At 40.6% G+C, this 13,866-nt stretch overlaps 1 protein-coding gene across 1 annotated transcript in view; it reads left to right on the forward strand.

The window, feature by feature from the left end:
- c8h12orf4 (chromosome 8 C12orf4 homolog) overlaps positions 1 to 13,866 on the forward strand; it is a 53,583-nt gene that overhangs the window by 5,999 nt on the left and 33,718 nt on the right. The window contains exons 2-6 of the mRNA XM_034177018.1: positions 5,631 to 5,819; positions 7,487 to 7,632; positions 11,939 to 12,120; positions 12,200 to 12,299; positions 12,442 to 12,566. Of these exons, the coding sequence (XP_034032909.1) occupies positions 5,639 to 5,819; positions 7,487 to 7,632; positions 11,939 to 12,120; positions 12,200 to 12,299; positions 12,442 to 12,566 (734 nt within the window). The 5' untranslated portion in view covers positions 5,631 to 5,638. The remainder of the gene's footprint in view (positions 1 to 5,630; positions 5,820 to 7,486; positions 7,633 to 11,938; positions 12,121 to 12,199; positions 12,300 to 12,441; positions 12,567 to 13,866) is intronic.

Below are 13,866 nucleotides of genomic sequence, written 5' to 3' on the forward strand. Positions count from 1 at the left end.
TACTTTTCTAACAGACCTCGTGTATATATATATATACCGGCGAGCCACGTGACACACAATGCGATATGACATCATGCACCAGTACAGCAGCATCTCAGTAACATGTTTCACCATCCCAAATTGCATGTTGTCATACTACACATTAGCAGTCATATCACCATGTAAAGTTCTAGAATTTTTGATAATGTGGAAGAGATTGTCATGCTTCACTATAGATGGTCCATTATAAAATAATTTCTGCAGTTAAACACTACTTTTTAAATCATTCACTTAGCCTGATGAAACTAAGTTTTTAAATCACTTGTAGTTCTTTTAAAATATGGCGTCAGGATAAGAAAATAAAGCTAACATAATCAACCATGTTCACTTTCAGTGTGGTCCATCAATTTGTCATGTTATTAAGGAAATTACCATTAAAATTAAAACTCATTTCATAGCTCCATTACAAATTCTGTCAGTGCTGGGGTTCATTTTTGGAATCATGCTACTTCTTTTTGTGTTATTGAAGTTATTTGAAAAGTTATGCCAAAGTTGTGCTATATTTTGGGTTTATTCCGTGTCAAATCAATGAAAAATCTGTTGACATCTCAGAATTTTGTCACGCTTTGTGGGATGATTGGAATTCACGTGTAATGCTCACAATTTTTTTTTTTTTTAATGTCCTCTTAATTAGAGAGATAGGCTAGAGAGATGATTTTTTTGTGTGTGTGTGTGTGTGTTGCCATTTTCTACAAACCTTTCCAGCATCTTTTTCATGGCATCAACTAGAAAAAAGTTACAACAAATTTTTCAATTTGCTGTTTCGCAGTTGGTAATCTCGCGCCATCTCACCATCTGTGACTCACGCGAGAGGTCAGTTTCAGCAGATTTCTGGTTCAGGGCACAATGTAAACAAACCTCATAAAGTATGGACAACACGACAACAGTGGGGCATGACATAAGTCCATTACAGGTGCTCCACCTTTTCTAGATAACCCTCTCAACTTCAGAAAACATGTCTTCATCATAATCGCCCGTGAACTCGCAGGATCAGCGCCATTCACATCCTCGCTAGGCATTGTTTACACACACTGTGAGATGCCAGAACTTTGCTGGCACTGCTGTGCATTCTGGGACACAGGGGGCTGCCATGGGGATTATGGGAAACATTAAAGTACTGAATGTTTCTCCACGTTGACCCTAAGTAATGTGAGCAGCTGAAAGACAACAAAAAAAGTGTGAATACCCTTTTTGCCTTCAAAGCTGCCTTTATTCTTGTTAATTATTTATTCATTCATCTGTTCATTCAGGATACATCAGTGTTTGTCTAAAAAAACCCCCATACATTTCAAGACATTGTTTTGGATGAAGTCTGAAATCCCTTGAAGCTCATTGATGTTGCTCACCTAAAGAAAGTCCAAAGAAATACAGCCAAGCTGGGGGCAAATTTCAAGGATGTGCCAGATGCAGAGCATCTCAAGGCCCTAAACCTACCCACTTCAATTGATTTATATACTGCCAATTGTAACATAAGTCAGCTCAAGGTGCTTGACAAGGGTAAGGTCTAACCTTACCAACCCTCTGAAGAAGCACACAGACAACAGTGGTCAGGAAAAACTCTTGCCATTTTTTGAGGAAGAAATCTCAAGCAGACCAGACTCAGAGGCCAGCAAACCAGTTGCTTCGGCAATACTAACAGTAACAAAGATCACATAAAGTACAACAAAGAATTGTCAAATATGCAAAACGGAAAAGGATTGTAATTCCATCTGTAATTGAAAACGATGAGAACACGGCTCAGGTGGTGGCTATCTTCCCCACGCAAGTTCAGTGAAGTCGCATTCTCAGACATGGGGCTGCTAGGAGGGTGCTCCCTTCCACCACAACCATTGGCAATGAATGAATGGATGAGATTTATTGTCAATGTCATTACAAGTGCAAGAACGAGATTATGTCCACACTCAAATTGCCACAGGCAAGATACAGCAATTAATCCAGAATTATTACTTGTTTACCGTAATAATGGCACACATCAGAATTAAGACAGCACATATACATTTGACATTGTTTCTGTGCACTAAACTTGAAACAGTCCGTTTTCCGAATTGAGGCAATGTGAGTGTGTGGTAGCCGCAGAAACATGTAGTTGCGTCGCCGCCAGCTTGGGGGGAACGGGGACCTACCGCAGTTAAAACTGCACAGCCCCTGGAGGGGGAAAGGAGTGGCATGTGCGGGGGCCGGGATAGGGTGATGGATGGGGACAGAAGGGGGGTAGGGATGATGTGGAGCATGTTTTCAGTCTCTGTCCATGTGTGAGTCAGTTTCTCTCCCTGTGTACTGGAATTTAGAGAAGATACGAAGGCAGCCAAATGTTCACCAAGCCCGTAGAAATTCTTCTGGAGGAAAACAATGGGGCATTTTGTCCTTCAGAGGCTGATAAGCCTGCCATGTTTATGGTTGAGCAGTGAAAAACACCTTTACAGCTTCACATGAACAACCAGAACCAAATTATGAATATTCCTTGGTCTCCGACATCTTCCCTTGCAAGGTGTGCATTTTGCTCCGAGGTGTTATCCATTTTGCGTCTGAGTTCAAGGGTTAACTCAGTCTGAGAATGTATCGCCTTGCCCAACTCATTAGTCATGGTGGACAGGTGAGGGGTCGTGGTTCTGGTGGCAGCCGTCTTGCCAATTTTCCGGTAGGTCAGAGCAGCATATAAACCAATAAGTACCAGCCCTCCTACAATGAATCCAAATATAAATAAATCCTCGACGTCCTCCACAGAGAATGGTGCAAAGCATGCGACCCGCCACCTCTCCCAGTTGTCAAGAACATAGCCCGTAGGGTAGGTTCCATCTGGGCTCGCAGGGTCCCCCAGCTATGATCTTCTTGTTGAAAAAATGGTGTCAATAGCGTTCAGAGACCAGCTGATCAATTGCATGGTTAATCCAATATAGTTTGAAGAATTCACAGTCTGGTGAACTACAAGGTTGGAGCAGAGATAGAGGAGAGAGGAGGAGATGTGACCACTCTCGCTGGAGTCCCAAGCTGAAATGTGACAACCGCATCTCAAACACAGGAAGAAAGCAGAATCAATCAGCCGGAACTGACAACTCACAAAACACTATTCATCAGCAGCAAAATAACAGAATCACAGACAGGATGCTAATGTGGTTGCTGGCAACTAAGCCTTTGGGTTAGGTTAGGTAGGTTAGGAAAGAGGGGGTGGACTGTCAGCTCAACAGAGCATTGGCCGCAAATGGGCCCATTGCGCCCCCAAAAATAAACCTTCTAAGCCTTTGCTTCACAGTTTTGAAATTATGACACCGAATCCTGCTCCATTATTAGGAACAAAAGTAAGATGGAGGGGGAAAAAGTTCATTATCATACTAATGTCTTAGCTCTATGAAATGGAGAACAGGTGCGCCTTTTAATCTGGATTTGAATGACTCCAGAGAATCAGTGTGTTCCATCTTTGCAGTCAGAAGACAGATTGCACGGTAAGAAAAGGCACGAGAAACCCATTCATTTCTTCTACAAGAGGTTGAGAGGTGACATTATCCAGATTATAAAATATTACATAATACTGATGACCTGGGGCCTCATGCACAAAGGCTGCATATGCACAAAAACATGGCGTACGTCCTTCTCCGTGCTAACGTTCAGATGTATCAAAAATGAAATGGCTGTGGAAATGTGCGATGCATCATGCAAAAATCCTGGCTGGTGTACACGTTTCTACAGCTATTGTTACTCTGGTGACACGTACAGGTGATGCTGGGACATGGTTAAATATGTGAAGACAAGAAGTCATCAGAGTGATGTGCACACAAGAGACACACTTATGAGCAATTAACACACCCACGTGTATGCAGTTATATGGGTTGATATAAAGGCATGCGCAAAGTGATGAGGAAAATGACATTAACAATGGCTGTGTTAGCGTTGTTAGAGGACCTTGCAAATGGTGCACTCCATGGTCAGTGTGTGTTCAGTGACCGTGAGGATTTACTTGCAAATGACGATAACCGGCTCATAAGCTGATTCTGATTACCAAGGCCAGTGTTACTTGAGTTGTGCACAGAACTGTAGTAGGTCCAGAACGCAACACAGCAGGGAGCCAGGGGTTGTCTGTGCCCACACAGGTGCTGACCAAGCTGGTGTTTTTGGGATTGGGTATTCAGTCGGCCAGCAGCAGCTGACCATTCAAGCAATACGATTGAATGGTCAGGGGTGTGCCTGTCAACCTTGAGCTGAGCCATGCCTGCTGTGTGAAATGCAGTCTTCCAAATGTCATCCAGGTACATCACATTTCATCATTAAAACGCAATTTGCAGCGAGAGCAGGTTTCCCTAATGTAATTGGAACTATTGACTGCACACATAAAGGCACCATCACATGATGAATTTGTTTTTGTTAATAGGAAACAATTTAATTCCATCAGTGTACACATCATGTGTGATGTGCACATGTATTGGGTTGGGTTGCGAACAGGCTACAGGCTGGCACAGTGCGTGATGGATGGCTGCGTGGGTAAATAGTTTATTCGTGTAATTGTTCCGAATGGAAAGCAACGCGGGCACATTTGTTCATGTGTGCATTAAAATATGTTTTTTGTTGTAATTATTAATGTGTTTTCGTGATGGTGAAACTTGAGCTGCAGATTCTTCACACGCCCCGATTGTCTCTCTGTGTTCATTATTTGTCAATAAGCGCGTGTTGTTAATGTTGCGAATGTCACGCACTTTCAGCCGCGGCCCAACTCATTTCCTTTAACGTCTCTGTGTGTGTGCACTTTTGTGAGCCCATAGCATTTGTGGCCACACACACACACACATGCTCCCACTAACATTTTTTACGGTTCATGTTTTTTCCATTTGCAGGGATACCAAATAAACTATCCCTTCGTATCTCCATGTCATTTCCACTCATCTGTAGCTCACAAATCGGTATAATTACTTGTCTGTGTTCATGTTGTCTGATGTGACGGCATGGGGAATCTCTGCTCCCAGGGCGTATTCATATGCATTTGCATATTTAAATAGGGGCGTGGAAAAGGAGGAGTTTGGTACATCTGCATGTGCACTCAATTCCACGTTCAGTGGGATGTACAAATGGAACGTGTTTGAATCTATGCGTACGCACAATTTAATATCATTTGATCTGGATATTTTTATGCTTACGTCAGTTTCTGTGTTTTGGGGTACGCCGTGTTTTATTAGGAAATGTCAATGACTTTCATGTAGATTAAATATAAGAATAAAATCATAGTATGGTGGAAATTTTGGGGGAAGATGAATTGAAACAGTAGGGGCATGTCACACTACAGCTCTCGACTGGATCATGTGGATGTGAACACCAGCCAAGAAGTGTGTGAAGGTTTGGGACATTTTTGTGATAACACAAGACAACAATATCGAAGAAATTTTTAAAAAGGAGGCACATCTCAATCACTGGCTTCTCCCCACAAAAAATTATCATTACTTTTTGAAAGATTTTATATTCAGACTCCAAATCAAAACTCAGATTTTATTAAATGGGGACCACTTGTCATGTTTGGGACCTCTGATCTGCAGTACAAGTTACTGATACATGTACACAACATTTGTTCCAAAACATAATGCATTTCCTCTGTTCTCTTGTTTTTTCAGGTGTAATCATGAAGAAAAACAAAGGCAAGTCCAGCAGTTCTGCTGAGAAGGAGTTTGTGTTTGAGTTCAGGGCAGGGAAACATAATTGTGTCCTCAAAGTGCCTCTGCAGTTCCCCGTTCAAGAGAACATCAGTGACCTTCATGGACGTCTGATGCTTCTGCACAAAATACCATGTTACATCAAAAAAGGTGAGTGTTAACCACAGTGGTAAACCAAATATTATCTATTTGTTACTGTATGTGACCTAGAAAGAACCTGTAGTGCCAGGCACTGCTGGACAAAAACATTGGTTTGATTTTGTATTGTGTTATTTATGTATGAAGGTACTATGCAGCATGTGATTATGCTTTTGTGCAGTAACACAAAAATGTAATCTGCTTGGGACTCCAGAGAGGGCGGTCGCATCTCCTCCTCTCTCCTCTATCTCTACTCCAACCCTCAAAGTCCCTACTTCACCAGACTGTGAATTATTCAAACTATATTGGATTAACCGTGAATTGATCAACTGGTCTCTGAATGCTATTGACACTATTTTTTCAACAAGAAGATCAGAGCTGGGGGACCCTGCGGGCTATGTTCTTGACCCCTGGGAGAAATGGTGTGTCACATGCTTGGTGCCACTCTTTGTGGAGGACGTCGAAGATTTATTTATATTTGGTTTTATTGTAGGAGGGCTGGTACTTATTGGTTTATGTGCTGCCCTGACCTACCGGAGAATTGGCAAGATGGCTGCCACCAGAACCACGACCCCTCACCTGTCTGTCATGATTAATGAGTTTGGCAAGGCAATACATTCTCAGACTGTGTTAACCCTTGAACTCAGACGCAAGTTGGATAACATCTCGGAGCAAATGCACGCCTTGCAAAGGAAGATGTCAGAGACCAGGGAACACTCATAAATTGGATTTGGTTGTTTATGAGAGCTGCAAATGTGTTTTCACTGCTCAACCATAAGCATGGCAGGCTTATCAGCCTCTCAAGGTCAAAACGCCCCATTGTTTTCCACCAGAAGAATTTCTACGTCCTTGGTGAACCATTCGGCTGCCTTCTTATCTTTTGCAACTCCAGACATAAACTTAACTCATCTGCCACTCACACATGGACAGTGACTGATACACATGCTCCCACCCCCTATCCCTCCGTTGTGTTCCTGTTCCCATTTCCCACCCCATCCGTCCGCCGCTCATGCCACTTCATTCCCCCTCCGGGGTGCAGTGCAGCTTTAGCTGCGGCAGCTCCCCATCCCCCCCAAGCTGGCTGCATGACCACGTGTTGCTGCAGCCCCCCCCCACACTCACATTGCCTCAATTCGGATGACGGACTTTTTCAAAGTTTAGCGTATATAAACAATCAAATGTATATGTGGGTTTTTTTTAATTCTGATGTGGGCCATTATTACGTTCAACTAGTAATAATTGTGGACTAATTGCTGTACATTTGTATGAGGTAATTGGGTGTGAAATGAATTGCCCTTTTAAGGATCAGTAAAGTTGTCTGAGTCTGGTTGTATTTTTTTTTTTAACATTTGTGTATTTTGTGATTTCGCTGAGAATACACAAAACTCTTATTTTTATGTTTTATGTTCCTTGCTGTATGCACTTCCCTAAAATCATATTTTATGTAGAAATGCTGGAGCTACCATACAAAGATTATTGTTGTAGGCTTTTCTCACAATAACCTTGTTCATGCAGCTAAATATTGTATTTCTTCTTCACATGTGTCTTGTATGTGTGTGTGAAGCCTTCACTGTTGAAATGGATTTGGTCCATTTCTGCAGTGAATTGGCCTTAATAAATTAAAATGGATTCATGAATTTGTTTGTTTGCTATGCTTGTATGTTGTCCCCCCCCACAAGAGCTCAAAATGTCACTTGCCAGCTTTATTGAGAAGGAGACAATCCTGGATTATGACAGAGAGGCAGAACGGACCCTGCAGAGACTGACAATGGGAGATGTCGATATAAACCAGCTCACAAACACGTGGGACAGGTCTTACGCGGAGGTAATGATGTTTACAGTTTCTTATAGTCATACAGTCCACATACGCGACCTGCATTTTCCAGAGTATAAATCACACCGGAGTATCAGCCTCACCTTTTTTCAGTTTTAGCAACTTTTGTATTTGGGATTTTTGTGCGTTGTTGTTGTTGTTGTTGTTGGTTTTTTTTTTGTAGTTAACTTGTTAGGAGAAGGATGTGGAAAAAGAGCCAGCTGATACTGGCTAAAAAGAAAGAAACAAAACCTACAGCTGCTGGGGGATAATAAATTAAAATAATCAGAGCTCTGTTCAGTAAAGTAAGCAGTCGTTCAAGGGTCTTATGAGACACAGATTAAAACCTGTCCAAGTTATGCTTATTTGGGATGTCCACTTCAAAGTTGATGAAAATACCAAAAATGGTGTTGAAATTACAGGCAAAGAGAAAGTTCTGACTGATATAGTTTTCCTTTACTGGCCACGCCACTGTTCTGCAAACACAGTTGGTTAAGACATAGAGCTAATTAACATTTTATTAATAAGGATGATAATTATGATGAAGAACTGTGAAATGAAACATTCACATGTTGTGTAACATCACTTCAGTACTGCTTTTAGAGAACTAACTTAGATTGTCCTTGGTGCATATCAAGGTCAGAAAAAAGCACAGCAGTCAAATCCCGAGATGTATGATGAAGCTCTCCTCCAGCTAAGGCTGTTCCTCCAACAGCCTGGAACCACAATCTGAGCTCGGACAGCTGGCTGGGCTGCATCTTAATTTCCTGACTGGAAATCATGCAAACAAATTAGCATGGACCTGCAAAAACCCAACTCATGTTTCTGTTTGTATGCCTTTGTTCTGTACACAGTCTTTGTGTGCTTCCACTATCAGTCCCCGTTTCTGACCATACAGATCTTAAACTTTGAGCCCATCAAATCACAGCAAACAAATTACTCACCTCTCAGTCATACACATGAATGTTTGTCTGTTACTTTTAACACAAACTGTTGTAGAATGAAGAACAGACCAGACTTGGCCTGAATAATTCTTTCATGACTAATCCCAGTGACGAAACATGTAGTACAATAAGCAGTCACACAGCATGATAAGTCAGCAGCATTAGATATTGTTTTACAAACCAAAATCTCTAAGGATTTTGGGCCTGGACCTTTAGTTTTTTTTCATGTGCTCCAAAAAAGTCAAGTGGGCTCATCTTTGAGTTATGCGTTATAACGTCTCCTCTGTGACTCTGTAATGGCACAGCAGCTTGTTTGAGCATTTTCACTGAAGACTCCGGATCAGCATTTCAGGGTCAGAGCAGTGCATCTTTGTTTTGATCATTCACATATTTTGTAAAAAAAAAAAAAAAAAAAAATTTTTTTATGCTTATTTATCACTGCCTTGTTAAACATAGTTATATTTTGATGAATTTCTTTCTGATATGTGGTTGTGCTTGCGCATATTACAAGACTGAATCATCACCTTATTATTTTTTTTAGGTGGCTTAATAAAATAACTGTAGTGAGACAGATAAGGACTTTACCTTTTTTAATTTCTAGTTTAGCATGCCTTGACATATATGTGAAAGTGAATTTCTGTTTATGCTTTTTGACGATGGCACGTGAAGTCACGTACTTTTTAGACTTCGGGAGTCTAAAAGGCTACTGTCACCATTTAGAAAGTAAGACTGGCTGCTCCACCATTCTACTCCACTCACAGAGACACTTGTGGAAACTGTCCAGCAGTCATCATATTGACTTCTGTGAATGTATAAATGGAGGCAGTTCAAATTGCCCAGCCTGCATGTCGGTTGACTAATTCACAGACCGCAGTAAACCAACACAACTAAATAATTACAGATGCATTATATTCCACCTTCGAGTCTGTGCGCTTCTGTGGGCAATCGTGGTAACGATACACCTCCCTCATGGTTCAAGACGGTGTCGAGGTCACAGTATGGTTTAAATCATTTTATATTCTCATCAGGTTTGTTCCTACAGGTATACAACAAAAAGCTTGGATAAAATTAAAATTAAAAACATGGAATACACATCCTAAAGTTTTCACATAGCATTTTTTTCTTTTTTGTGTAAAATTAGTATGTCAATTAGTATGTGTTTTTATGTGTATTAAAAACAATCATCTGAACATGATAATATAATTCATAGACTGTGCTGTAGACCAATTGGATTTTAAATGTGCAAAATATTAGGGTTTTTCAGTTAGGTTTATTGTTGCTCTTTGAGTGACCATGATGCTACAGTGCATCTGGAAAGCATTCATGTCGCTTCACTTTTTCCAGATTTTTACAGCCTTATTCCAAAATGGAGTGAATTCATTTTTTCCCCTCAGAATTCTTCTGACAACACCCCATAATGACAACATGAAAAATGTTTTGTAAGAAATTACATGTACATAAGTATTCACACTCTTAGTTCAGTACTTTGTTGATGCATCTTTGGCAGCAATTACAGCCTCGAGTCTTCTTGAATATGATCCAACAAGCTTGGTGCACCTATCTTTGGGCAGATTTTCCCGTTCTTCTTTGCAGCACCTCTCAAGCTCCATCAGGTTGGATGGGGAGCGTCATTGCACAGCCATTTTCAGATCTCTCCAGAGGTGTTCAATCGGATTCAGGTCTGGGCTCTGCCTGGGTCACTCAAGGACATTCACAGAGTTGTCCTGAAACCACTCATTTGATATCTTGGCTATGTGCTCAGAGTCATTGTCCTGCTGAAAGATGAACCGTCGCCCCAGTCTGAGATCAAGAGTTCTCTGGAGCAGGTTTTCATCCAGGATGTCTCAGTACATTGCTGCATTCATCTTTCCCTCAATCCTGACCAGTCTCCCAGTCCCTGCTGCTGAAAAACATCCTCACAGCATGATGCTGCCACCACCATGCTTCACTGTAGGGATGGTACCTGGTTTCTTCCAAATATGACACCTGGAATTCATGCTAATGCGTTGTCTTTGTCTCATCAGACCAGGGAGTTTTGTTTCTCATGGTCTGAGAGTCCTTCAAAATGAACTACCGCTTTAAATAAAATGACACATCTTTCCAAACGCTGTAATACAGACAATAAACTACAATTGACTAAAACTTTTTTCTTCCCAAAATGAGACATCCTGCATTCTTTATGAATTACATCCGTGCAGCACAGCCAGCTGCAAGAGCTCAGCTCAGAAGTATGGAAAGATATTCATGCCAATAATGTCTGAAAGGAAAAGCTTTTGAAAAAACTACAGATTTTGTTTATTTCTATTTATGTCCAGAGATCAAGGATCCACCATGTAGAGTTTATCATGTCCAGAGTTTAAGGATCCGGTGACCAATTTTATATTTATTTACTTTAAGACTCAATAAAATGTTGTTGACATAGAAAACCCATAAAGCCTAAATTTAGTACACAGAAAATGCCAAGAGGTAATCTATAAGGAATCGGATCGATAAGCGGAATCGATAATGGTATCGATATCAATAAAATCTTATCAAAACCCATCCCTATCCCTGACTAAGGTCCTTCTCCCCTGATCCCTCAGTTTAGACAGGGGGGCGGCAGTAGGAAGAGTCCTCGTGGATCTCAACTTCTTCCTTTTAGGGATGATGGAGGCCATTGTGCTCGTTTGGACCTTCAAAGCAGCAGAAATGTTTCTGTACCCTTACCCAGATTTGTGCCTTGAGACAATCCTGTGCTCTGACATGCACTGTCAGATGTGGGACCTTATATGTAGACAGGTGTGTGTCTTTGTAAATTGCGTCCAATCAACTTAATTTACCCCGGGTGGACTCCAATTAAGCTAACATCTCATGGAAACAGGATACACCTGAGCTCAATTTTAAGCTTCATGGCAAAGCTTGTGAATACTTATGTACGTCTGATTTCTTTCTTTCTTTTTTTTTTTTTAATAAATTTGCAAAAATCTAAAAAGAAAAAAAAATCTTTTTTCACATTGTCATTATGGGCTATTGTGTGTAGAATTTTGAGGAAAAATGAATTTAATCCATTTTGGAATAAAGCTATAATAGGTGAGCAAGATATTTCCCCTGGGGAGGAAAATTTGACACAATGTAAGAAATTGCATTTGAACATTGGCAGTATCCTTGAGTTTAGGGTGATTTGATGCACAGGAGAATTAAAACAATAATAATAATTTGTTAAATTTTATGTGAGCAATAATTTAACAATGAAGTTCAAAGGCTTTTATAAACATACCGAAAATTGGCCTGCAACTGGTACAACGATGCAGCTGGTTTTGCAGATTCCCACAGCTGTAATTCAGATTCCTCAGTCAGTTGTCATCTGAAGTTGTTCTAATCTGTTGCCATTGTAGACTACACTCGAGCATGCACGGCCCGAAGAGCCCAGCTGGGATGAGGACTTTGCCAATGTATACCATGAGCTGATTCACTCTCCGGCCTCAGATACTCTTCTAAACCTGGAGCACAATTACTTTGTGAGCATTTCTGAGCTCATTAGTGAGCGAGACATGGAGATAAAGAAGCTTCAAGAGAGGTTGGTGCTAGAAAATATCACCTACAAGCAGGATCAGTGATATCTTCATCAAAACAAGTAATGTTGTATGATTTGATAGGCAAGCGACAGAAATGGACAAAATAATGCATCAGCTGGGGAACACCGTGAGTGACCAGGATGTCAATGCAGTAGCCTCTCAGCATTTTGATGCACAGCAGGTAAAAAGTGTGCATAGAAGCTCCAGGAGGTTAATTAATTTTACAGTAGCAGCATAGAATTTGTCCTTGTGTGTCCAGGTAATATATGCTGTGATAATTGGACTAAAGTTCCAGAACGTTTAATGTTTGTGTCTTTGATCAGGTTCTGGAGAACAAGTGGGCCAGTGAGCTGAAACAAGTGACTAGCATTCAAAAACAAGAGTATCAAGAGTGGGTCATCAAGCTGCACCAGGACCTACAAAAATCCAACAACAGCAGCAAAATTAAGTGAGTCTGTGTATTTGTTTGTGAACATACTTGACAGAAAAAAAGGTGCTACATTATTTTCACATGCATGTGGTGGTGGGACACATTTAATGACCGTCGGTTTGTTTCTGAACACTCATGTTTGCACAGAAGAATTATGTTAGTTCAGTGAAAATCCCCACAACATTTTTCAAATGCGAAGTACCTGATGGAATGTCTTCCTTGTCTTCCTACTGACTTGACAGTGTGCCCACAGTTATTGAGCCTGTTGAAGCACAGACTCTTTGTTTACTTTACGATTGTCTGCTCAAAAATGAGTCATAGAGTAAATGACAGATTTAACGCTGATAAAGTTAAGGGAATGAAGGACAAAAACTAGGAAGGATGATGAACATGACACTGGAGCTAGTGGTACATCAGACAAATTTGAGCCATGCGCAGTCTCTCCAATTACAGCCATAGAAGCCTATAATCCGTATAAGTTGTTGTGGTGGCTTGGTGGCTTCCCTCATTTTCCTTTCTTCATGGTCATGCAGTTTTTGAGAACTGCCTCCTCTAGACAAGTACCACACTGTTTGTATTTAATGGTTGATGTAAATGAAGTCCAAATATTAATTCATTCATTTTCTATACCACCTCACTCCTTTCAATGGTCACAGGGGGGCTGGAGCCTTTTCCAGCAGTCATAGGACAAGAGACAGGGACGTCAGTCTATTGTAGGGCCATGAAGTCCAAGATATATCAAGTGAATTGGAAAAAAAATTCATGTTTCCGTCCCCTGATTTGTATCATGAAAAACAGTGGTAAAAGTGTTGATTCATTTGTTAAATTTATATTATGATGTAGACTTTTTTGCCTTCAATTTAAAGAACATAATTTTATATTATTTCTTTATGTGAAATTTAATATCACAACATTGTAAAATGTGTAGAAGGTAGAGAGATCTCAACATTATTAATGCCATTGTTTATTGGAGATTCTTAATAAATTCAACATGGGCTGTATTTTTTTTGGGGGGGCGGGGGGGGGTTCATCTCCAATTTCATACATTTTATATAATGACAGTAAAGGGCATCCTTTTCTATTCTATGTTTTCACTTGGGATAAAAACTAATTTAATAGGTGAATGCGAATGCCACCATGGGCTAAGCGGTTAGATAATGTAATTGTGTAATTGTACAGTGCTAATGAAAACACTCAGTAGACCACTACTCGTCCCCACTTGTCAGGTGAAAGTGTCATTCAAAGTGTGAGGTAAACATATGTATGTTTACCTCATTAAATGACCAAATATATAGTTATTTGCTCACCTTAGCTCCGC

Source organism: Thalassophryne amazonica, chromosome 8 (genome assembly GCF_902500255.1).
Source record: "Thalassophryne amazonica chromosome 8, fThaAma1.1, whole genome shotgun sequence".
Taxonomy (NCBI): Eukaryota; Metazoa; Chordata; class Actinopteri; order Batrachoidiformes; family Batrachoididae; genus Thalassophryne; species Thalassophryne amazonica.